Raw genomic sequence first — 27,585 nt, forward strand, 5'->3', positions numbered from 1 at the left:
AAAAGCATAAATGGACACAAATCAGACATCAAGGATAATAACATTCAAAAACCAGTGGGAGAATACTTCAACCTCCTTGATCACTTCATTAATTACAGACCCAAAAGTCACAATACTCCAACAAAAAAAACTTCAAAAACAGACTCCAATGAGAAACTGCTGAATTGGAATTTATTTGCAAACTGGACACCATTAAATTAGGCTTGGATAAAGACTGGGAGTGGATGAGTCATTACACAAAGTAAAACTATTTCTCCATGTTAATTTTTTCCCTACTGTTACTCACACCTTCTTGACAACTGTTTGAAACAGGCCATCCTGATTAATCACTACAAAAGTTTTTTTTCTCCTGCTGCTAATAGCCCACCTTAATTGATTAGTTTCGTTTTAGTTGGTATGGCAACACCGATTTTTTCATATTCTCAATGTGTGTGTGTGTGTATACCTATATCTATATCTTCCTACTGTATTTTCCACTGCATGCATCCGACGCAGTGGGTTTTAGCCCAGCATTACAAAGTATTTACAAGCCAGATACGCTAAACATTTGTGTGCCCCTTCATTCTTCGGTCACCATTCCAGAGGACATGTTTCTATGATGATGACACTTTGTTAATAAAATTGTGTTAATTAAATTTGTGACTGAACTGTATGTCTCCTGCTCTGTTTTACCCCCATTCTGACATATATTTCATGTTACAGCAGTCTCGGATGATGACTCAGCACATGTTCATTTTAAGAACACTTTCACTACAGATTTGACAAAACGCAAAGAAGGTATCAATATGAGATTTCTAAAAACAGCTATAGCACACGACCCAAGGTTTACGAATCTGAAGTGCCTTCCAAAATCTGAGAGGATGAGGTGGGGAGCATGCTTTCAGAAAACTTAAGAGAGCAACACTCCAATGTGGAAACTACAGAACCTGAACCGCACCAAAAAAAACCCAAACAAACAAAAAACAGCCTTTTGCGGGTGGCAGATAATGAAAATGAACATGTGTCAGTCTGCACTGCTTTGAATTTTTTTTTTTTTTTAGTAGAACCCGTCATTGGCATGGATGCATGTTCCCTGGAATGGTGGTTGAAACATGAAGGGATATATGATTCTTTAGCACATTTGGCACATAAATATCCTGTGATACCAGCTGCAGCAGTGCCACGAGAACGCCGGTTCTCACTTTCAGGTGACACTGTAAACAAGAAGTGGGCAGCATTATCTCTGACAAGTGTAAACAAACTTGTTTGTCTAAGCAATTGGCTGAACAAGAAGTAGGACTGAGTGGACTTGCAGGCTCTAAAATTTTACATTGTTATTTTTTAGTGCAGGGGTTTTTTTTGTTTGTGTTGTTTTTTATAAATTCTATATTTGTAAGTTCAACTTTCATGCTAAAGAGATTGTACTACAGTACTTCTATTAGGTAAATTGAAAAACACTTTCTTTTGGGGAGTTTTACAGTGCAAATACTTGTAATTATATATAATTATATAAAAGCCCCCAAAGAAAAACATATAGTGAGCATTGTACACTTTGTAACTGAAATCAATCTATTTCAAAATATAGAAAACACCCAAAATTATGTAAATGGTTGTTTATCATCATCTAATTAAATCACAATTAATCAGTTCATTTTTTTAATTGCTTGACAGCCCTAATTTTAATTAAATTAAAAAAAAATCTCATTGCACTCAATCACTGCTTCTTTACAGCATGATTGTCCAGTTTAACATCTTCAAGCTTCAAGAGCAATTTAAAATATGTTCTGCAAGTTGATGGCACTGGCTTCTGTTGCTTGATTTTCTCCCCCAGAGGCTGTCCTGGGACTAGGATCTGCCAGCTCTCCTTAGACTTCTTTTTTCTTTTCTTTCTTCTCTGGCTCCACAGGTGATTTTTCATATTTAAGGAACATATCTGTGGCTTCAGGTTGGCTTGGTTCTTTTTAATCTTCTTAAATCGCTTTAATGCATTCCCCCTTTATTGTAGAGTGTTGGATTCAGTCACCATATTCTTTACTGATTTAGCCATAACCTCTTAGTAAAAAAAGTATTATGGGGGCAATAAAATGATGGAGAGCATTTTTAACCATTTGATGAGTTTTCTTCTGTAGTTAAAAGCATACATTTATCTCCATAATATCAAAATGCACAGACTGTTCAATATCCAGGTTTTGTAACAGACTTTATACTCAAAAGCCTTCTATTTCATCACGCACTATAAGTTCCATAGAACAGTTATATCAAAATACATTTTCAAACAAGCGGCATAACAGCAACTAATTAGGTTTGGTAGATAAATTTAAAGTTTAAAGACAAATTTAAGCTGTTGATGTCAAAGCTGCAAATAAAAATAAGTATTAGAACATCACTTTGGACAGAAGGCCCAATTTTTCAGAATTCCACATGACAAAGTCCATGCACAAAAAACCTAACGTTCACGTACAACTTCAAAGACTTCAAAAAGTGGGCACAGGGTTACCCAAAGCTATGTTCTAACTGGCCACATGGTGGGTCACAGAATCATAGAAGCATAAAACCACAGGGCTAGAAGGGACTACAAGAGTCATCTTTCTAGTCTCATCTAGTCTAACCCCCAAAGTCATACCTGTAAACCAGCTCCTGATAGTCCACAACTAGTACATTAACAAGAAAGATCTGTAAGCAAACAATTTTGCTATGCTCCTGTATGCATTCCAGCAAGAACAGAGTTCTGCAGTAGCAGAGCAAGCCCATGTTCTGTCTCAGAGCCATCTTAGGATCATTCTGCAATAGGATGACAACAGTCCATCTGGAATCTAGCCAACCACTTTGTTAATACTTTGATGTCACCTAATTCCTGCAAATGATTTCTCAAATATTTCCTATTTAAATTCTCCAGGTATTATTTTTCATGTCTAGTAAGACAAAAGATTATTCTCCACTAAGATAAATATTCTCCAAACTCCCTTTTCCACTTAAACTATATTTTAACAGAAATAACCTACATCAGGATAAGTAATACTAGTATACTTCAAGGGATTCATGGCACTCATACTTCAAAATACACAGAACATAAACATGAAAAACATATAAACACACATTGTAGTTTATTACTTCAATGAATTTAATTTATACATACATGAGAAAGTACCACTTGTAGCTCTGCAACAATGCCATGCTGAAAATAACCACAAGAGCTTTAGAAAATTTTTCACTGTTTGTGTGTTCAAGAACTGATTCACCCCTACATATCGAAGCAAAAATATAAGTTAGGAATAATTGCAATCACAACGTTAAAGGCTAGGTTTTAAGCAAACAGTGACAAATCTCATTTGATTTGACAAACCATTTAATTTATTTAAAAACCATTTAGGCAAATCACACTTCTAATTAAAAGTGAAGCATAAAATTTACTTATTTCACATTTATCTACAGATTGTCATTCTATATTTAAACTATTAACTCTATCTGCAAGTGTAATATCACAGCAAAGCCTACAACATGGATATCATACAGATGAATGCAATATAGATGTTTAGATTACATTTCACCTTAACAGTGATCTATGTGTATACTAAAACAAATTTATTTGTAGAATTTACAACAAGAATATGTCTAACACTGGAATAAAAGACCTGCAGCACAGCCCTCGCTGGCCCAAGTAACCTGACTTGGGCTCATGGGGCTTGGGCTGTGGAGCTAAAAAGTGCTATATAAGATGTTTGGGCTTGGTATGGAGCCCGGGGGCTCTAGGAACCACAGAGGATAGATTTAAATTACCAAGCGGAAAGCCTTGATTAAATCAATTTTAATCGACATTTCCATTTGTACTTCAGTTATTTGCTAATGAAAGACTAACTCACTGGTTGATATAGCCATCAAAACATGTTGCTTTACAACTAAATACAACAGAACTTCAGCGTTATGAAAATCAGAGAGTTACCAACTGACCAGTCAATCACACTCCTCATTTGGAACCAGAAGTACACAATCAGGCAGCAGCAGAGACCAAAAAATAACCCAAATACAGAACAGTTTTGTTAAATGTAAACTACTAACAAAAAAGGGAAAGCAGCATTTTTCTTCTGCATAGTAGAGTTTCAAAGCTGTATTAAGTTAATGTTAAGCTGTAAACTTTTGAAAGAACAATTGTAACATTTTGTTCAGAGTTAGGAACATTTCAGAGTTACAAACATCTTCCATTCCCAAGATGTTCGTAACTCTACTGTAGAGTCTTTGCACTAGATTTTGTACATCTTTTTGCTAGCTAAGAGGGTACACAAAAACTATATATACACATTTATTTAAGCAATTATCTGGCTTAATATTTTCAGATTCTTAACTTTTAGCCCATGATTTGTGTATTAGGATGGTAACTGAAATTTAATTAAACATTGAAAACAGCATAAAATTTACTTTATTAAATAAAACAACCTTAAACGTTTTGGATACTTTAAACCTCTTTTATCAAAACATTTTTTATATTAACAACTAAATGATTTATTAAACAGAAGGATTAACTGTAGTCAGCTAATTAAACTGTAGTCAGCCTGGGAAAAGTTTCAAATATGCTTAAGTGAAAGTGACTGGAATTTCAACTCCTAGTCTTGCCTAAGTCTCTCGAAAATGAGATGATCTTCTAAGTAGCAGACTGACCTATTGTGCTATATTAAAAGGCCTCACCTCAAAAAGTTAGACGAATAGGGGGCGGCGGGGGAGAAATCTTTCTTTAAAGAGAAAAGCAGCCTGTAACTCAGATTTTTTTTTATAGAGGCTCATGGATTCAGCATATTTAAAGTGTTTTAAGAGATTATAAATTTACATAAACATTTTGTATTAAATTCAGATTTCATTTTAAACAGGTGTATTTTTAAAAAGGAAAAATGTTAATTTAAACAAATTAAAATCTGATTTAAAAAAAATTTTCAAAAAAATCCATTTTTATCCACCTTGTTGGAAACTGTTCAGAATATTACTCCTCAGAAATTCTTTAAAGAAAGAGAGCAAACAACTTATGCTAAACTCTCTTAAAGAGAAACAGAACAACACTACAATTTGAAGTGGCATACAAACTAAAAATATTCCTTAAATCATGCTCTAGATCTATGCAGTCGAGTTTTTCCTTTAGTCGTGGTTATGTATGATTATTTTGGCCTAATTCTAGCTGTAGAACTAAAAATAAAGAAAAATATGACAGCACTAGTAAGAGTAGATTACAGATTACTGAGAAGCAAAAACCTGTCACATGAGTTAGTACAAGAATGATCAGTTTATGCAGTAGACAGGCAAGTGGCCAACTTTCTATACAAAATCAGTTCTGATACATAAGTTGCTATAATGTGTAAATTTCCTAATGTTTAAAGGAATTGGTAGCAAATCACAAAAGTGACCCTGAATTTGCATTTCAAAGACAACATTACCACAATTCTTATGCACCAATTATTTCTCCAATCAGTACTTGAAAAACTCTCTCAACCTAGGGTGACCAGATGTCCTGATTTTATAGACATAGTCCTGATATTTGGGGATTTTTCTTATACAGGCACCTCCATCCTGATTTTTCACACTTGCTATCTGGCCAGCCTATCTAAACCAGACAAGTGGGCTGTTAAACTGGAAAACCACTGGAGATGAAAGATTAGAGTGGTCAAAGGAACAGTGGCACATGGAAAGGAAAAGAAAAGATAGGAAATACACTTTTTCCAGGAAGGGAGTGAGAAGATACACAAGCAGAGTATCAAAAAGCCTCTGCTCTATTACAAAAGAAGCAGGAAACAGAATGGCATAGATGCCACTTTTTCTTTAAGTTAAAGGAGTGAGTAAAAAAGGAGGAACAGAGAAGTGGAGCAGCTGAATGCAGAATTCTTGATTCGAACTTAAGAAAGCAACATAAAACTCAGGAAATCCAGTACAATCTTGGCACCTCCTACTTTTCTCTAATACACCCAACAGACTGGAAGACAAAGCTTCTCCAGATTCATCTGATTGCTGACTCTCTATACATGCTCATGTGTCTCCAAATCCATTTTCCAATTGTTATGGTAAAAAACCTGGTATCAGCAAAATAAAAGTTTTTAATTCCTATTTCTGGGGTAATCTTACTAGTATACATCTAAATTTGTTTTTACATATCTACTTATAAGGACAGTAGTGCACTCAAGTATCACATCTTAAATGAAAAGAAGAAAACAACAATAAAATGAATTGAACACAGTCAAGTGTCCCAGAAATTCAACTAAAATTGTCCTTATTATAATAAAGTTACAGGTAACTCCTCTCTTCCCTAACATGAAATTCTGCCCATCTTTCAAACTTATACCTATATAGTGTTCCACTCTGAGGGTATGTCTTCACCGCATAGTTAGCCCAGGCTATGGCCCTGGCAACTCTCCTTCCACCCACACAGAAAAACCTCTAACCTGAACTTGAGGATGCTTTAAGACCAGCCTAGCAGGTATGGTTGAAGATACTGTCTTGAGCATAGATTTCCTTCAGCCCAGAAGAACACATGCTAAACATGCCTGGGTGTTGTTAGTCCTCCAATCCTATTCCATAATAGCACCTTGGCTATACTTTTTGCATAAGTTCTCCTTTCTTTCAGACTTGATTTTAACTCCATGTTTGCCTGCTCCATTTCTGCTGTACTTCCACAGCAACTGGACAGAGAAATGCTTCTCCTGTGTTGCCAGCTGGCCGGAGCTGACACTAGCATCCTAGTAAAATTGTGATGTGATGTCAGTAAGACCTATAAGAGCACTTCCACACAGAAGCCCAGGAAGGACAGACAAGTTCAACAATACACTGCAAATAAATTCATAGAATGGTTCAGTTTAATATACCAGTAAGAACCAAAAGATATCCCACTAGAAATCCAGCCCAGCACTGAGGATGCAGCCCTGTCAGTCCGGCACAGGTAGCTATGGCTCTGCAGTGAGAATGCTCCCCCAGACTAGATTAGCCTGGGTTAACTCTGCAGTGAAGACATACCTTAAGTGCTTGCTGCTGTCTGTCTGTTATAACGCTTCATTTTCACCTGTCTGCAATTCAGCCATAGAAAGTTTAGCTTACTGCTATCCACCACTTTCCCAGTGCGCACGATACCATATAGCATTCCTTTCAAAACCTTGACTTATTAACCAAATGAGGAAACCTGAAAAAAATGATAATTTTCTTGCTTTTGTGAATAAGCTGTAATCTTATTTCTACCACTTCCTCACCTTCTATGGTCATCTGAATATACAGTGCCATACCCAGGAGTGTCCTATAGAATACAACTGTATTAATTTTACAAACCTTGCAACAGAACTACCACATCTTAGAGACATAAAAACACCAAAGAATTAAGACACCTTTGTTTAAAAGACACTGCAGTTAATGTATTTTCATTACATGCAGTTAATACTGCATCTCAGCAAAAATGGAACAGTCATATTCAAACTGTGGAAGTGGTTTCCATCTACCTCTCTAAACTTAAAATACAAAATAAGGATCAAAACTTCATCAACTTGCTCATGCAGGTAGCCCCATTGATTTATATGTTTTACTTGTCATTAAATTCACTGTACAAGATTAAATTTAAAAACCACTAATATTAAAAGTAGTCACACAACTTGCGCAGGACATTATAAAATAGAACCTATTAAACAGTTATAGTAAATGGGACCACAGCCATTTAGAAAAGGCACAAGTGCGAATGTGATAAGGTGAGTGCTTCCTTCAACTCAAAGTGGGGTTCCAGCTAAAAGCTGCAGCAGGCCTACAACAACCATCTTGACCTTTGTCTTGCCATTGAAGTTCTATAGTCATTGCTGAGAGAGAGAAGGTGCAGGGCCTACGGCAATCCCTTCCCTTCTTTGTTTTACCTAGGTGTACAAGGTGTAGGTCTGCGCTTGTCCTGGTGGGGAAGGACCCATGCTTTCAGCAGCAGCTCAGTCCAAGCAGCCCTATTTAGGGGTGGCCTGCATGCCCCAACTCGGCAAAGGCCCTAGAAAAGCTCCCTTCCAACTTCTTCTTTCCTGACTCTAAACTAATCATTGCTTGCTGGAATGCTTGCACTACATTAACCGGATTTGAACTAAAAGACCATGAACTTTGGAAAACAGCCATAACTGATAGAGAACTAGATCAACTGGGCGTCAATATTTCACCCTCAGTAAGACAAGACTTTCGGAAACTGGATCATTAGATGAAGTGAACTACCACTTCTCCTGCTATTAGAAACCTGAAAATGAACAAAAATGTGTGTGTTGGATTAGCTGTCAAGAAGTCTGTCCTCAGTGCAAGTACCACTTATCAATGACAGGCTCACGCAGCTGGATGTGAATACGAACTCAGGAACCCTGAATCTTCTGTGCATCTACAGACCAACACTTGACTACTCCAAACAGCAAAAAGCTGAGTTCTATTCTCAACTGGAAAAAATCATAAAGAAAGTCCTCATAAGGAACTGACTCGCTGTTCTTGGTGATTTCAGTACCCATGTGGGTAAGAGCAATGGGACACATTATTAGCCAACATGGCACAGGTAGCCTCAACAAAAATGGCCAATGTGTCCTTGAGCTTTGCACTTTTGTAGCTATAGTCTCAAATATTTATTTTGCTGGCAGCAGCGTCACATGGAGGCATGCCCGCTCAGGACACTGGCATGAGCTTGAGCTCATCCTGATCCATTGAAGAAACGTTCACAATGTACTGCATGCTCGATCAATGCATAGCGCTGATTGCGAGACTGACCGAGACCTTCTCAGCACCAAGCACCAATTACATCTTTTAAAGATCCATCATGGAAAGCCAAATGGCAAACCTTGCCTCCACATTACTAACATGAAGAACTGACACTTGTGCAAATTTTTAAATTTGCGCTTGAGTGTTTCTAAAAATGATCAACTTGATTCTCCTGATTCTGACGCTTTGTGGAAAAATTTCAAGAATAAGATAGTGGCTAATGCCAAAGATGTCTATGGAACAACAACAAAAAAACAACCTGACTGGTTTTCAGCGTCTGAACATCTGCTGCTCCCACTCATAGAAAAGAAAAAGCAAGCTCATCTAATTTTACTTCAACAATCAACTAAGTAGAAAACTCTTAAGTTCAAAGAGGCTAAAACTGCAGTCCAGAAAACCACCAGAGAAAGTGCCCAAGAGCATTGGCAAGACCTGTGCAGAAAGATTCAGAACTGCCTTGAAAAAAGGGGACCTTTGTGGTACCAACGGTGGAATCAAAAAGTCACTTGGTCCAATTTGTAAAAAGAATGCAAACCTGAAAGCGAAAGAGGGTGCCATCCTGAATGACAGGCAATAACTTGACCAACGGACTGAGCATTACAAAGAACTCTACTCAAAGGATGCCATTATCTGTGATACTGCCTTACCTGCCATCTCCCAGCTTCTAACGATGCAGGAGCTGGACCAAACACCAGCTCTTGAAGATGTAGAGAAAGCTATCGAAGAAATTGCACCTGGGAAAGCAGGAGGAAACGATCAGATACCTTTGGACCTCCTAAAAGCAGGGGGGGAAAGCTTGTGATAGCCACTCACTTCTCTGCGCCTGCTGGGAAAAAATCCTTAGAGTCACTTGGGACTAGCAGATCAACAACAACAAGATCCTTGAGAGAACTGACCTACAGTCTATGCAGACTACGCTTGATTTCGTTAGCTGGGGCAGTGTATGCCTCAAGATAGTCTGACGAAGACTGTGCTTTATGGACAACTCCAAGAACTGACTGCAACGTAACGGAACTGTCAAACTATCAATACAGTGATAAGGTCAAGTGTGATCTCAAGAAATTCAGTGCTCCCACTGACAACTGGGAGAACCACGTCCACAATCGCTCAGTCAGGAGAAGCTAGGTTAAGGCTAGTGCAGTCATAGGGAGAGCTATCAGGACCCCAGGCTGAGGTTCACAGGTGAGCCAGGAAGCAGAGTGTGCTCCAAGCTCCCTCTGGTGAGTGGACCTGTAGCCACTGTGGGAAGGTCTGCCGCTTGCGCATTTGGCTCTTCTCCCACACTACTGTCAAGCACCACTAAGTAACTGACTTCATCGTGTTTCTTTTCATCTGCCAAGATGTTGCATGGCCATACTAAACAGCTTTAGTAACAAAGACCATTATTTTAATAATACCTAATTATCTTTTCTTAAATGTGTCTGGAAAGCCTATAAAACTGTTTACATCAGTGATTCTCAAACTTTCTGCTGAGCTGCTTCTGTCACAGCACTGAAGCATCTGTCAGTCTTCCAACGCTACTCCTGTTAGTTGCAGGCAAAACCAACACTCATGGTTCCCACAGGCTGTTTAGATCAACTAAAAAAAAAAAAAAAAAACAAAACACACACACAAACCATCAAACCACACACTTCAAGCTGCAGCAAAATCTTTCTGCATCCTACATGACTATTTCATGTCAGATGCTTCTTCTGTTTCTAGATAAACACATGACCAAATCTGAGAATGACGCCAAATCTGGATGGGTACCAAATGTTACAGAAACAAACAGCAAAGAGATTAGAACAGTGAAGACTGAAAGCAATGATTTATTATTATTATTATTATTAATAAAAATATTAGGAAATGAAAGATCTCTATACCAAGAGGAAATAAGCACAGATAAAGACAGTGGATGTGACCAAGCAGCTATACTCATCTCAGTATTATAAGGTTATTTTCATTTTCTCACTGTAATGTTATCTTAATATCTTTTCCTATAACCAAGTGCAATAGCTGACACGGTGAAAATGTGAGATCAGAAAGGATCTTTAAGTAAGCCACAAGATGAAAAGTTATCTAAACCAGTGACTGTTAAGTTTTTTCAACTCAAATGATTATTACCGGTATTTAAAGTACATGAATGCCAGTAACTGACAACTCATAATAAATCTTTTATCATATCAGTGTGTACATGCTGTACAGAGTGGGAAGAAAAATCCAAAAAAGAAAACCATTTTTATTTGAAGACAGTTGCAAACAGTAATAAAGTTTTAAAAGTATACCCTTTAATACAATATTGGTTAAGTTTTAGAAGTGTATTTAGTAATACTACATTTGACGCAAAACTGCAAGAATGTTTTCACAAGTCCCTCAAATTAAAAAACTGGGATAGAAGACTTTTTTGGTTTAAAAAAAAAGTTACAAATATTACAAAAAGTAAGATGGGCATGTAGTCAATACTGTTAGAACAGTGACCTCCATTTAGCAGCAAAATTCAATAATAAAAAAAATAAGAACAGAGCAAGGACTATGTGCTGTTTCACTGCAAGTAATTTCAATGCTAGCTACATAAAACTTGCTATGGGTAGAGCATGACCCTATTTTACAACCTTAACACTTTGTCACACAAGAGATGGTACTGCAAAACTGCATGTGTTGTTCTAGCTCAGGGGTCGGCAACCTTTGGCACGTGGCTCACCATGGCAAGCACCCTGGTGGGCCGGGACGGTTTGTTTACCCGCCGCATCTGCAGGTTCGGCCGATCGCAGCTCCCACAGGTTGCGGTTCGCTGCTCCAGGCCAATGGGGGTGGCGGGAAGCGGTGGCCAGCACATCCCTCAGCCCATGCCGCTTCCCACCACCCCTATTGGCCTGGAGCAGCAAACCATGGCCTGTGGGAACTGCGATCGACCGAACCTGTGGACGCGGCAGGTAAACAAATCTGCCCAGACCGCCAGGGTGCTTACCCTGGCGAGCCGTGTGCCAGAGGTTGCCGACCCTTGTTCTGGCTAAAGTACAATATATGAAGGAACTAAGTAAACAGAGAGAAAAGAATAAGAAGAAATGGGAGTTAAGAAGAATGTTATGGAAGCCTGATCAGTGCTACTGCAGCTGCGTGAGGATTCTTTCCATGACCCAACCAGTGCTTAACCACCCTGACAGTTAGGAAGTTTTTCCTAATGTGCAACCTAAACCTCCTCTGCAGCAATTTAAGCCCATTGCTTCTTGCCCTATCCTAAGAGGTTAAGAAAAACAATATTTTTTTTTTTTACATACTTGAAAACTATAAATGTCCCCTCTCAGTCTTCTCTTTTCCAGACTAAACAAACCCAGTTTTTTCAATCTTCCCTCAAAGGTCAAGTTTTCTAGACCTTTAATCATTTTTGTGTCTCTTCTCTGGACTCTTCAATTTGTCCACATCCTTCCCAAAATGTGGCACCCAGAAGTGGAGACAATTCTCCAGTTGAGGCCTAATCAGCACAGAGTAGAGCAGATGAATTACTTCTCGTGTCTTGCTTACAACTCTCCTGCTGATACACCCCAGAATGACATTCGCTTTTCTGCAATAGCATTACGTTATTGACTCATATTTAGCTTGTGGTCCACTATGACTTCCAGACCCCTTTCTGCAGTACTCCTTTCTAGGCAGTCATTTCCCATTTTCTATGTGTGCAACTGATTGTTCCTTCTTAAATGGAGTACTTTGCATTTGTCCTTATTGAATTTCATCCTATTTATTTCAGACCATTTCTCCAGTTTGTCCAGATCATTTTGAATTTTAATCCTATCCTCCAGAGCACTTGTAACCCCTCCCAGCTTTGTATCATCCACAAACTTTATAACTGTACTCTCTATGCCATTATCTAAATCATTGATGAAGATATTGAACAGACCCGGACCCAGAACTGATCCCTGTGAGACCCCACTCATTATGCCCTTCCAGCATGACTGTGAACCGCTGATAACTACTCTCTGGGAACGTTTTTTCCAACCAGTTTTGCACTCACCTTAAAGTAGCTCCATCTAGGTTGCATCTCCCTAGTGGGCTTATGAGAAGGTCATGAAAGACAGTATCAAAAGCTTTACTAAAGTCAAGATACGCCACCTCTACTTCAGCCTTCCTATCCGCAAGGCTTGTTACCCTGACAAAGAAAGCTATCAGGTTGGTCTGACACAATTTGTTTGAGACAAATCCATGCTGACTGTTACATTTTCTAGATGTTTGCAAATTGATTGCTTAATTATTTGCTCCATTGTCTTTTGGGTACAGACATTAAGCGGACTGGTCTATAATTCCCTGGGTAATTCTTATTTCCCTTTTTATAGATGAACACTATATTTGCCCTTTTCCAGTCTTCTGGAACCTCTCCCATCTTCCATGACTTTTCGAAGATAATCGCTAATGGCTCAGATATCACCTCAGTCAGTTCCTTGACTATTCTAGGAGTATTCCATTCACTTGTGCAATAAAGCCACATGCTTGATACAGTACAGTAAAACTTTACTTGTATTTTTAATATAGTAATACCTCCCCGCACTACACATACTGAAGCTGCCATAAAGATAGATTGTTTCCTCCCTCAAGGAAAAAAAAATCATCCCACAACAGCAGTGAATATTTTTCACAGATTAATAGGTTATAAAAGCAGAAGTGATTATCTTCCTGCATGATACAGGCCATAGCACGTCACCGAATTAATTCCTGTTTGAACTAGAGCTTGTCTTTTAGAAAACAAGCTATCTTTATTTAAAAATTTACACAAATGGAAAAGCCACCATTGTTTCAGTGTAAATTGTTTCAGTGGCTAATTATCCTCACTGAAAAAATTATGTATAGTTCTAGTTGGAATTTGTCAACTTCCAGCCTTTCTATCCTGTTATCCCTTTGTCTGATACAGTGAAGAGTTCTCTATTATCAAAGTTCTATTCTCCATGTAGAGTATTGTACTTATTTACTGTGATCAAATCAACCCTTAACATTCGCTTTAATAAACTAAACAGATTGAACCCATTGGTCTTTCACTATAGGGCATGTTGCCCAAACCTTTCATTATTTGCATGGCTCTTCTCTGAACCCCTTCCAATTAATCAACATCCTTCTTCAACTGTGGACATAATATCCCATTGTCGGTCACACCAATACCAAATAGATGTTATATGATGTGTCTTTTCCTACTCAATATTCCCCTAGTTATGCATCCAACGATTGCCTCAGCACCTTTGGCCAGAATCACACTGGGGGCTCATGTCCAGCTGATTATATACACCATGAGCTTTAACTCCTTTTCAGAATCACTGCTTCCCAGGATAGAATCCTCCATCATGTATGTATATGGCCTAGTGTCTTTATTCTGGACACATAACTTTACATAGGACCATACTAAAACAAACACTGATTATCTGCACTTAAGTTACCAAGCGATCATTGCTGTATCAGTGACTGACCTCTTCATTATTTACCCCACCCCCAATCTCTGTGCAGGGCCGGAAACCTGGGAAGTCACCCTGGGCGTCAACTTCCAGGGGAAGGAATGGGCAGACACTTGGCCATTTTATTTATTTATTTGGGGGGGAGGAAGAGGGTTGGCTGTTGCTCTAGGCATCAACATCTGGAGCGGGGAGCTGGCAGGTGCTTAGCTGCTCTTTCTCTTCTCGCCTTTGCCCTCCCCCACCCCCACCAAGCCACTATGCTTGGCCTTCTTTTCCTTCGTTTTTTTCTGCTCAGCTGCTTGGGGAGTGTCAAAAATATTTTCTGCCATGAGCTGCAAAACAACTAGGGTCAGCTCTGTTTGCATGTCATCTGCTAAATTTATCAGTAATGATTTTTGTTTTCTTCTATGTCACTTATATAAACATTAAATAGTGCAAGGCCAAGAACTGATGCCCGAAGGACCCCACTAGAAACATATCCACTTGATGATTTCCCATTAACAACTACATTTTGAGATCAGTTATTAAGTGGATGAAAAACTGGCTAAGTGGCATGTTGATTTTGTATTGTTCTAGTTTCTTAATCAAAATGTCATGTGGTACTGAGTCAAATACCTTCCAGAAATCCATTACATCACCACTTATTTTAATCAACCAAACATAAATCTTTTAAAAAAATTAGATATCAAGTTAGTTTGACAAAATTTATTTTTCATAAACCCATGCTGTCTGGTATCAATTATATTACTTCCCTTTAATGAGTTCCATTCCAACTATTCCATTATTTGGCTCAGGACTGAGTGAGGCTGACAGGCCTATAATTACCCAGTTACTCTTCTTAAATGCTGATAAAACATTAGCTTTCTTCCAGTTCTCTGAAACTGCCCCAGTGTTACAAGAGTTATTTAAAAAAAAAAAAAAATCAACATTAAATAGTGCAGAGCACTCCTTGACCAGCACTTTTAAAAATTATTGGATATAAGCCACCTGAACCCACTGATTTTAAAATGCCTAGCTTTAGCAGCTGCAGAGTATCCTCCTTAGTTGGAATGAAAAGTATTCCATCACCACATGCCATGACTACATCACATGGTTTTGTCCCAAATACAGAACACTTACTGAGCACTTCTGTCTCTTTTGCAACATTATTGATGGCTACCATTTCCCTCTAGTAATGGACTAATACCAGTTAGGTTTCCTTCTGTTCCTAATACAATTTTAAAACTCTTTATTGTTCTTATCTCTGCTAGCAATAGAGTTCTCCTTATGTCCTTTTGCTTCCCTCATCAATTTTCTATAATTCCTAGCTTCGATGTATATTATTACTATGAACTTCCCCCTTTTTCTATTTGTTAAATATGTTTGTTTGTTTTATAATCTAGTAAAGTGCTCTTAAACAATTATTCTCAGTTATTCACATTGTTCTGTTTAATTCTCTCTCAAAACTGATTTGGCTTATAACTGTTTTCAGCATTGTGAAACTAGCCCCTTTCAAGCAGATGGATATATATCATTGTTCTGGACTTTATCAAAATGAATTATGTGAAAACAGAACCATGTCACATTCACTTGTATCTAATCTACCACTAATTTTTAGTATGTGATCAACTCATCATCCATCTAGATGATTTCTAATATAGAATTACCACATATTGGATGCAACACTTTCTGAGTTATGAAATCATCTTCTAAAAATTACAGAAGTTGCAATGACAACTTAGTACTGGCAGCATGAGACTTCCAGTATACATCACTCAGACTGAAGTCCTCATGGTAACACAGCTCTTTTCCCCTTGCACATTATAGCTAGGTGCTTAAGGACATGGTCATCCTGTTCTCTAATGTGATTTGGTGTCTGTAACAGACATCACCTTGTACCCAACCTTGTGCTTTATCTATTGGAAGCAAATGATCTTGAATGCTTGCGGATCAATGTTCTAAGTCGTCAGTGACTAAAAGTGGTAATGCCATTTTTGACAGAGGGCTCCCATTCCTATGCTATATTGGTTCTTATACCATGCTGTTCACTATAGTATGTAAGCACCTATCCCCTTCCCTTTTGCCCACTTGTTCCTTCCTAAAAAAAATAAAAAACGCACCCAATGCTTATAATCTATTTAACATTTCAATCATGTGAATCTTGCCCCCAGGAACTAGCTTGACTTTAGGCTCACAAATGAGCCAGTTAATCTTTATTACTCAAACTCCTGGCATTGGTGTATAGACAATTACAGAATTTCTTTTCTTTGTGTCCTTTGGTGTCTTGATTAACTTTTTTTTCCCCCAACATCTTAGACGGGCTAAACAAGTACTCGCTTGTTTCCTCTTTTCACCTTCCCCTTTCCTTATTAGTTGAAGTCTTGCCTGCTCTCTAGGGAATTCATTCTCCTTTTACCAAGATGGAGGCCACCTACTTCCCCATAGAAGGTGGACCAACATTCCACAAAACCCACTTCGTTATACCACTTGCCTAGCTAGTGCTTCATTTCTAGAATCTTCTGCCTTCTTCACTCGCTGGACAGGACAGGACTTCAGAGAAGAATGTTCAACTGATTTTCTACTACATCACCTTTTTGAGTTCTCTGTAGTCACAGAATCATAGGCCTGGAAGGGACCTTGAGAGGTCTTCTAGTCCAGCCCCGTACACTCAAGACAGGACTGAATATTATCTTGAATGTCCCTGACAGGTGTTTATCTAACCTGCTCTTAAAAATCTCCAGTGACGGGGATTCCACAACCTATCTATAATCTGCAAGACATCCCATGAAGCAGCATTATTAGCAATGACATGCATTATCACCAGTGGATCCTTGCCCACTGATTTAAGAAGCGATCAAATCTTAGTATCAGGAGTATTAAGTACCAAGACTCATGGTTTGGCCCCAGGAAGAAAGAATGCCATTCTTTTGTCTGCCTGTCCCTTTCAGAATGTTATTTACATTCTTAGTATAAAATTCTCCATCAAAAAATCATACGTCTTACTCAGATCGCTAGAGCTTTTTGTGAGCATCTTATGGTTTGGGCTGAGCAGCCTTCCACAAGTGTGTCCTATATACCTTTCTGTTGCATTTGAGCAGTTAGATATTCAGAGATGTATTCTGTAGTTTGCACGCTGAAAACATGGTAACAAATGGAAAATTTTAGCATTGTATAATTCCTCCTGGTCCTCTCCTCTCGGATAGTCAGAGACTGACAACTCTCATCTGTCTCCAACTGTGTAGAATGCCACCTCATCCTCTTGCCTCTGGTGGTTATAAATTGCCAAGCTTCCTCTTCAAATGCCTCTTTTCCAGTTTCTTGGTGGCCAGTTACTTTTGTCCTTGAATCTGCAATAATGATGTTTCCTGAATCTGGCTGTTCAAGAACTCCTCGGCCTCCCTGAGGTTCCATAGTGTCTGTACTTATCCTTCCAATTCAAGAATCTTTTCTTTCAGGTCACGAACTTTCACTTCATATAATGGAAGTTCATTCTGGCTTCAAGCAGGAAAGTAAACATGGAACATCCATTACAGGTCTCAGATACCAATCCACAGCTAGTCACCATGGTATCAAACATAGATCACCACCTAGAAAAAGAGCCTCTCACATGCCCTCTTGTAAGCTCCTTCTGAAACTCCCCATTTGCCTTTTCAGGATTTTGCCTGGCAACTGGTATATACCGAACTTTGCTGCTCATCTCCACACTTCCATTAACAAGGAGCGATTAACTATTCAAAAAAAGACTTCAAACATTGAAGCTGATCAAAGAGTCCCAGCCAAACGGCCCAAACTGATACACAAATAAATAGACCAGTCTCTCCCTGACCTGTTCAAGATCTTACAGCCCAGCTAGACAACCCTCACGAACAACACAAAAAAGACATATCAAACAACAAGAATTCTCCCTCCAAACACGAAGTCCACACATAGGCTATATGAAATTACAATTTACCACTCCTGTTTGTCAATTTTCATTGGCCACTGAGCAGTAAGCCAGTCATTTTTAATCAAGTGCTGTTATAGTATTATCTCCAGAGCCGTTTTTTCCTGAAAGACTCCAGGAAAACCTGGTTCATCAGACATCTGATTTCACCAGTCAGAGAGAGAGCAGTTTTTTTAAAATATTCCAATTTGGAATATCCCCATACAATAACATACCCAGAATCAGTGCCACTATAATTCTAAAAAATGCAAATGCAGAGGAAGTAGAAGTAGATAGAGAGACTGAAGAACAAAAGGAGTAAAGATAAGAGCAAATAGGGGGAGAAAGACAGGAGAGAAAAGAATGAGGTAGTAAGATGAGGAAAAATGTGCTGGTAGGGAACACAGAAAAGCAGATTACTATTTCACATTTTCTTTTTCCTAGTCAAAGATGATTCACTGTTAGAAATAGATGCAGTGTAGTCACAAGACAACTTTATCATTCAAGTTTAAACATTCCAATTAGCCCTACCGCAGTTTATTATACAACATTAGCTTCAAAAGTTGAACTTTGTGTTACAAAGATGGTTTAAGACAAAAATTTAAAATTGGATTCAGAATGTATTGAAAGTCAAGATTAAGAAGGCTTAGAGATACTGTTATCTTAAATAGAGGATATATTTTATTATATGCAGTGTGTTGTTATAGCCATGTCAATACAGGATATTAGACAAGGTGGGTGGGGTAATATTTTATCATACAAATTTCTGTTGGTGACAGAGACAGTAAGTATGAGGTATTTTATTGTAAATAGAGTTCCAGCTGAAAAACAAATAGGGTGAAAGTTTCTATTGGCTTTTCATTTTACCAGAACAGCAAAATATTTGACATGTCTTATCCATTAAATTCTTCCCTACCCACATTTGAGCCACACTAACTTATTATAAAAAAAATAAACCTAATACAAGACACTGGCTGATCAGAGATTCACAGCCCTTAAGTAACTCTAGAACAAAAGCAGCAAAGAATCCTGTGGCACCTTATAGACTAACAGACGTTTTGGAGCATGAGCTTTTGTGGGTGAATACCCACTTCTTCAGATGCACCTAGAACAAAAGGAATTAGCGTCCTTTTTTCCCTTCCAAGGATTAGCATTGGTCAGTGTTATCATTCCAAACCGTCAAGAAATTACTGAATATGGCGTTCAAGATTATGGAGCCCTGTTTTCTAACTACACTTGTTTTCCTCAGTCCTGTAAATTGATAGCACTACATCAAGTCTCAGATGTGGGAGCAAACCTGGAAGACACTTTACTGAACCAGTGAAGTCTCAGTGTTACTGATAAGTCTTCAATCTTAGCAAAAGGGGAAGAGAAGTCGTAATTACACAATGGCCCTGCTAGCAACAACATGAATATAGCAAGCTCCTTACTTCACATCTCAACTGGAAGAGTATTACAATATATGTTGAGGGGGAAGACAGTGACAATATTAACCAATGAGATTTTGTTGCTTCGTGCTATCTGAGACATAAGAAACAATATAAAAAACAGAAGAGACTAACCTATTTTAATAAACTAGCATTAATATATTTTAAAAAGAACTCTGAATCAGAAGAAGCTATTGGGACAATGTAACTGCAAAGTGTATTATTCTTTTCATAGCAATACAAGAGTACAACAGAAAAGACAGTAAATCTGCTAAGTATTGTATCTTTCCGATTAAGCGTATAGGCACTCTAAAAACCTGGCCTCAGTTCCTAAAAATTAACCACTACATTTAGTAACAAGGTACAAGGTGTCATTTAAGATAAGAAGCCTGCCAGTGTACACAGGAAAAATAACTAACAACTTTGCAAGAGAATTTATTCCAGAAAAGGCACATGATATAATTCAGAGATTTAATTTAACTGCACTAGCTTTGAAGCAGACTTATTAAATGCTCTACATATTCATGACATGGCCTTTGGTTTCTGTATTGACCATTACACCTATTACTACACATGTATCCAATTATAACTCTCACTCTAGAAGGTGACTGTGTGAAAGAGTTCTACAATGAAGAGGAGAGGAAGGAGAGCAGAGGAGACCCACCCAGCTCAGCTCTACAGCCACAGATTAAGGTGAAGGTGAGTCAAGTCTACCGAGAGGTTTACTTTTTGTCATTTTCAGAGAATTACACTCAAATCGTAAGTCTGTGCTGATATTTATCACTGCAACAATTGCATGATGCGGTATCTATACTAAATGGTCACACACTGTGTGCATGTGACATGGTACAAAGGTTGAACAGACCTCCCTGCAGGAGGTTCCACATCCATGTCACACCTCACCCAGTGGGGTCATAAATGGAGGCCTTCCCAACCCAGACAACAGCATGGATTTCTGTGGATTAAATTCCAGGCAGGGTTTTCAGTGTCACCAGTTCAGCAGAGCATGGAACTTCAAGCAGATGAGTAGTTCTTGTTTTGTTTAATTCTATACTGTTTATTTGGAGTTTACAGATTTAAGGTTGTAGAGAATATGGCTAGAGATAATTCTAATTTGTGGTTACACAAGTACTGTGTATATAAACCACAAATTCCAGAAAGGAACTCTCTCTTCAGCTATTCAGGTTCACACACTAACTCAAAAAAAAAAAAAGTTTAATACTAAATATTTTATTTCAATTAAAAAGTTAAAATCCTGTTAACATCCAACTGAAAAACAATGTAAGGATACCTAAGTAGATTAGGCACACATTTCAATTTACCTTAACTATATAATAATCTGGCAATATAGTTGAAAAACTGGAAATTACAACCACAAAATGGTAGCAATCATTTGCCTGCTCCCCACTAAGAATAATGGGAGATCTCATTCTAATGTCTGCATTAGGCAGTAAATTAACAGACAATTCAAAAGATGAACACATTCCTGCTAACATTTTAAAAGATACTGGTGCACAAATAAGTAAACAATATACAGTTCTTTTGTCATCTGTTTTCCATGAGAAATAGTAAAGGAGTGTGGGAAAGAATATATGAAATGTTCAGGCTTCGTAGAAGCATTACAAAAAATGGAATGTAAAAAAAAAAAGGGGGGGGGGGAATGTCAAGACGTAATTGACAGTGTTCTATATGAAACCCCACACAACTTGGCAGACTAGACCAGAATCTAGGTAAAAACTTTTAATGAGAGGGAAGAAAGATGAAATGTAAAACACCAGACATAATTCTGCTGGATTAAAAAAAACTGAAGAAAACATAGCTATAATTCAAATCATTTTGTGTGCACGAAAAGAGGTTCAATTTACATTTTAATAACTGGTAAATGAAGATGTTTACATTAAAAGAACCTCATCTTCACTCCTCGTTGGAAAAAAGAAAACTCAATCATAGTTAATACTCCAGAAAATAGTTTCCTTCATTCATGCTTTTAAAGCAAAAACACACTAGAGAGTAAGATTCTAAGAAAAGCGTAATAGTAAAGAATGCCAAGCAATATGTAGGGACTAAAAGTAAGAAGTGACAATACTCCTATTTTAAAGGTTTTAACTTCCTGTTGTTCACAATAACTCCTTGAAATCTCAAAATGTTTCCTTACTAATTTCTTTGCTTAGTACATGAGTATGCTAGAAGTTTTTTGTTTTTTTAACTTGTTATTTATACATGCTGGGCTCCTGACATTGACCGCATGATTTTAGAAAAACAGAACAAAAGGAACATAGAAAAATTGTTTATAGAAACAACGATGTAAAACTTACAGCCAGATCTAATATAAGGAACATTAACTAGATCAAATATTGGATCCCACCAACCTGACAATTTCAACAATACAAAACAAATAAATGACTGAAAAAAGCAGCAAAGAATCCTGTGGCACCTTATAGACTAACAGACGTTTTGGAGCATGAGCTTTCGTGGGTGAATACCCACTTCCTCAGATGCATGTAATGGAAATTTCCAGGGGCAGGTATATATATGCTAGCAAGCAAGCTAGAGATAATGAGGTCAGTTCAATCAGGGAGGATGAGGCCCTGTTCTAGCAGTTGAGGTGTGAAAACCAAGAGAGGAGAAACTGGTTCTGTAATTGGCAAGCCATTCACAGTCTTTGTTCAATCCTGAGCTGATGGTGTCAAATTTGCAGATGAACTGAAGCTCAGCAGTTTCTCTTTGAAGTCTGGTCCTGAAGTTTTTTTGCTGCAGGATGGCCACTTTAAGGTCTGCTATAGTGTGGCCAGGGAGTTTGAAGTGCTCTCCTACAGGTTTTTGTATATTGCCATTCCTAATGTCTGATTTGTGTCCATTTATCCTTTTCCGTAGAGACTGTCCAGTTTGGCCGATGTACATAGCAGAGGGGCATTGCTGGCATATGATGGCATCTGGGTTGGATCTACAACCCATCCTGGACAATGATCCCACACTTTCACAGGCCTTGGGTGGCAAGCCAGTCCTTGCCCACAGACAACCTGCCAACCTGAAACATATTCTCACCAGTAACTGCACACCACACCATAATAACTCTAGCTCAGGAACCAATCCATGCAACAAACCTCGATGCCAACTCTGCCCACATATCTACACCAGCGACACCATCACAGGACCTAACCAGATCAGCCACACCATCACTGGTTCATTCACCTGCGCATCCACCAATGTAATATATGCCAGCAATGCCCCTCTGCTATGTACATCGGCCAAACTGGACAGTCTCTACGGAAAAGGATAAATGGACACCAATCAGACTGCTGAGTAGGGACCTTCATATTATATCAGTATTGTATATGTTATATATTTCTAAGGCATCTAAGCATTTGATATTTTTAACACAGAGCACAGTTAAATAGAAAACAAAGAGATCAAAAAGTATTCTCTGTCCAGCTTCCTTTGGTTCCATGGCACACATATATTTGCTGTTTTTATTAAAGGCTTTCTCCAAAAGGTGGGTCCAAAAACTCCTTGGCTAAAATATTTTTTAGCTTCCATTTAATATTCAGATCTGTATTAACTACAACATATCCACCAAAACAAGGACCCAGGCAGAACTAATATTTGGATCAGAGTCACAACTGATTTTAATTACAGTATTCTTCTAATCTACTGTCAGTAGGTAATATCCTATTATTATATCATTGGCACTGCTATGCTTGGGAAGATCCCAAAATAGTAATGAAAAAGCTTTTTAAAAAATTCATGAAATAATTTAACCAGATCTTCGTAGATTAACTATTCAGTTAATCAACAATATTTTAGCTAATTTAAATATATACAATGTATTTTAACAACATTAGGTAAAAGCTAAATCTCATTTAACTAAGAAAAACAAAATCAACTCCTTAGCAGATCACCTGCAGTAGCTTTAAATCATTATGCAAGGCCTCACTAAAGTTTCCTTAACAATTGGTTTCAGCACTCAACATCCAAAAATCCAAGATAGTAATATTTTTGGTTTTATAAGCAAGAAGTAAAAACCGAGATTTATATAATTACAATTAAAAGACTTCTGTAATAATATGGAGAGGCAGACCAAGCTGATAGGGGAATAGATTAGGAATCAGAACATTTCCAGGAATCAACCACATTCCTAGCTCTGCCACTGATGTGGTGTGGGTGAGACATCTCACTCCATGCCTCAGCTTCCCATCTGTGAAATGGGGAAAATTATATCTCTCTTCCTTTGTAAAGCATTTCGATATCTATGGATCGAAACTGCTATTCAAGAGCTAAATATTACTGTTATAATTAGAAGATGGGGCCATAAAAATGTTGAGTCCCGAAACAATCACCCATTAAGGTTTTTATTCCATCAGTCTAAACATTTTTTACAGTAAAAATACTATAATTTATTAATATCATTTGTTCGATTATCCTATTCAAAAGATCTATGAAGTCTTCATATTTTATATATTAGAGAATATATATAATCTTGTATTGCCCTTATCTATCTCACTCTCCCGTCCTCTGCCATCTTCACACCCGTGTGTCATGTCTTGTCCCTATTTAGATGCCAATCTTGGAATTAGATCCACAGTTGAAGGTTTCAGTAAAGCTCAACACTGACACAGTAATCAATAGGGTTCATTGTGAGTACGGGTCTGCCAGCACAGATCAGTTTGCATTATCAGGATATTAGACTGCAAGATATTTAGCGCAAAAACTATTTATATTTTTATAGCACCTAACACAATGGGACAAACATCCTGGTAGTAGAATCTGGATGCTCCAGAGATACAAATAAATAATTCAATTTTTGAAATAAAGTGTAATTTCATGAGGTTTCCTACTGTCTAATTAATTCCACATAAGATGGTCTGGATATAAACTCAGTTTTTTAAACTGCATGTTTTACATTTAGTTAATTTAATTTATTTAAGTTGTAAATAGAGTAAATGCATCATCTATGTTGTAAATCAAATGGACATTATCCCACTTTTGTCTTTTTTTAAAAAAAAACTATAACTGAAAGATTAGAGATGAAATACTTTCTTCAGTTTGTTTACTATTTGTGTTTGACAGCATTTTGTGAATAGACAATTTCACTACATCCAATTTCCTCTGTTGGTCAGGGTATATCACAAACAAAGGAGACAAATATTTTATTTTTAAAAAGGAAAATGTGATTTTAAAAGTGACAAAAAGTAGCAGAAAGACTCATGAGCTGGTATAGTACATGAAACTACTTATAATTGATTTTTTAAGTAAATTTCAGGTTAATTATGTTCTTTTAAATGAATCTACTTAAAATAAACATTATCAAAAATTCATAAGATAAAATCACTTCAACAACAATATTGCCAATGTAAGGAAAAAAGAATACATCCAAACAAATCAAAGGTAGATTTTCTTCCAATTAAATGATACATTGATTTTTATGAATGTGCAATCATTTCTCAGTTCAGAGATCAGTACCTTGGCCTGTGCTCATTACACTATGAAGTTTAAACCAAAATGCATGGTACATACATCCAACCTTTTTTTCTTCTTAATATCTCCTCACCTAAACCCTATATAGTCAGCTATGTCACACACCTAATACTGCACAACATAAACATCTCCACTCTACGCTCAGCTGTCAGACAACTAAAACTCGCTCATCTCGAGCAACATGAACATCTCCACAATGTCTCCCCCTTCACTGTGGTTACATTAACTCTGCAATACAATAAAGGGAGTTTCTTTCCTAGCAGCTATTTTTCTCTCCATACACACACACTACAGAGGTTCCTTTTAGACAGCTATCGACTGAATCTCCTTCACCCTCATTCTTCCTCCCTACAGAATAGCTTCCTAATTCAAGAACAGACATCAATTTTAGCCATGGCCTGAGTGTCATTGTCTCTGGTTTTCCATCATCCCCTTTTCTTTCTTTCTCTTCCCCTCCCCCTTTATCGCTGCCTGTCACCTGCTCCCTCCCCGGCGGCCTTGTTCTTCCAGGTCAGCTCAGCACACACACACTCTGCCTATTCATCCTGGGCGTGTGGGGCGGAGATGCCCTGGCAAGCAACCGACTGCATCCCTTCCCCTCGCTGTCAACAAGGGGCAACTCGGCAACCTCTCTCTCTCTCCGAGATCCAAACATACCAGTAGTTGCTTACAATGTAATAACCAAAAGCCTTTGGTTCCCCCTCCCCCACGTTTCTTCCCATCCCTAGCTACACAAACACCAGCCCGGCCACTTCTTCTGCTTGATCACAAAGGCCTGTCTTATGCTGCCTTTCGATCACCAGCCCCCACTAACCCTCCTTCTCCTCCTCCATTCCCTCCATCAGCCCCCTCCACTCTCCAATGCCTGTGCACCCCCAGCTCAACGAACGGCCCCCACCGCCGCCTTGTCTCCCACATCACCCGGCTTAGGGAAAGGGGGGCCTGAGGGGAGCGGGGTCAGCCCAGGGGCACCGCCTGCCCCAGCCCCCTCCCCGGCTCTCACCTAGGGCCACCTCACAGGCTTTGCGCAGCTGGGAGTGATGCGCCTTCTTCACCTCCTTGTCGGCCAGGATCTTCTCCAGGGCCCGGGTCAGGAACATGTTCTTCGTCTTCTTGCCTTCATACATGGGAGCGATCGGGGGGACCGGCCGCTCCCGCCGGGGGAGGCAGCGGAGACCGGGCAAGGGGGGCACTCGGGCGGCTGCGAGTCCGGGACTGTGGCCGCCCGGCCGCTGGGGGCAAAGAGGGGGGAGCGGAGCAGGTCACCGAGCCGTGAGCGAGGGCCCCGGGGACGGGCCCGGCCAGGGCGCTGCAGCCCCTGGGCAGGAAGCTCTGACCGCGGCGCTCTCAGCCCCGGAGTCGCCCGCCCGCACCAGCCTCCATTAGCGGCGGCGGCGGAAACAACCTGCGCTCGCCATGTTGGGAGGAAACGACGTCAGGCCGCGGCCGAAGGGCTGCGGAGGAGGAAGCGGCGGCGCGATACCCCAACCCGGCAGGAAGGCGGAGGGAGGGAGCGCGCAGGCAGAGCCGCGGCGCTACGGAGGCTCAGCAGGGACTCACCTCCTGCCCGCCCTGTGGGTGCGCTACAGGTGCGGAGGGAGGGGTAAGGGCTGGGGAGAGCGAGGCGCTGCCACCTGGGAGCTACTTCAGCAAAGGGAGCGGCAGCACCGCCCCCCTCCGGCCGCCCAGCGAGCGAGCGAGCGAGCCTTAGGCAGCGCTGCCTGTCACTGGGGAGAGACTCCCTCAGGCTGCTCTGCTACCTACCGCCACCCTCTTCCGGGAAGAGACTCCCTCGGACAGAGCTGCTCCCCACCCCCAACTTTCACCCTGGCTACAGCAAGAGATTCCTTCAGGGAGACTGCCCCAGGACTCTCCCTGCTCAGGGGATAAAGCTCTGTTGGGCAGACCTGCTTGCCCGGCTCTCCCCAGCAGGAAGAAGTCGGGACTCTCTCGGGCAGATAGAGGTATTTATGTCAATGAGATGATGTCTCTTTTGCGTTCATACTGGCCCTGCCTCTCAGCCCTTCTCTTTGATTTGAGATGTAACTCACAAGAGCAGGGGTAGGAAGTGTATTTATATAATTGCAAACTCTGCATGACACTAAGGAGGGCTGAGGAGGACCACCAGGAGTTTTTCTTGTTAATACTAAATAGTATTACTGTGCACTTCTAAAGTGTTGTGGGTGCTTTTGTCCAAAGACCTCGAAGCATTTTACAAACATTCAATCTTTCTGAAGAGTTGCTTTTTCTTTGCCATTAATACCATGATTACCCTACCCTCTTAAAGTCCCATTTTAAATACGTTATTTCACAGGGGCCATCAATGTTAACACCTCTCCTCTCTTTAGCATAAAGTGACACAGGAAAAACAATGCCTAAACGAAAAAATGCTGCTGTAATTTTTTGCACCTCCACTACATGATTAAATGGTGTTTTTTGTGTTTTAATTGTTGTCTGTGTTTATCTTCTTAGACTTTATTCCCCTGGGGTAGGGACAGTATTTTCTTCATACTCTGTAGAGAACCAAGCCTAAAGTCAAGTATCAGAGGGGTAGCCATGTTAGTCTGGATCTGAAAAAGCAGCAAAGAGTCCTGTGGCATCTTATAGACTAACAGACATATTGGAGCATGAGCTTTCATGGGTGAATACCCACTTCGTCAGAAGTATGACA

General features: G+C 39.3%; 1 protein-coding gene across 1 annotated transcript in view; it reads right to left on the reverse strand.

The window, feature by feature from the left end:
- ARFGEF1 (ADP ribosylation factor guanine nucleotide exchange factor 1) overlaps positions 1–26,126 on the reverse strand; it is a 179,699-nt gene extending 153,573 nt beyond the window's left edge. The window contains exon 1 of the mRNA XM_030553237.1: positions 25,918–26,126. Coding sequence (XP_030409097.1) covers positions 25,918–26,041 — 124 coding nt within the window. The 5' untranslated portion in view covers positions 26,042–26,126. The remainder of the gene's footprint in view (positions 1–25,917) is intronic.
- Positions 26,127–27,585: the final 1,459 nt, after the last annotated feature.

The sequence above is a fragment of the Gopherus evgoodei genome, chromosome 2 (assembly GCF_007399415.2).
Source record: "Gopherus evgoodei ecotype Sinaloan lineage chromosome 2, rGopEvg1_v1.p, whole genome shotgun sequence".
Classification (NCBI taxonomy): Eukaryota; Metazoa; Chordata; order Testudines; family Testudinidae; genus Gopherus; species Gopherus evgoodei.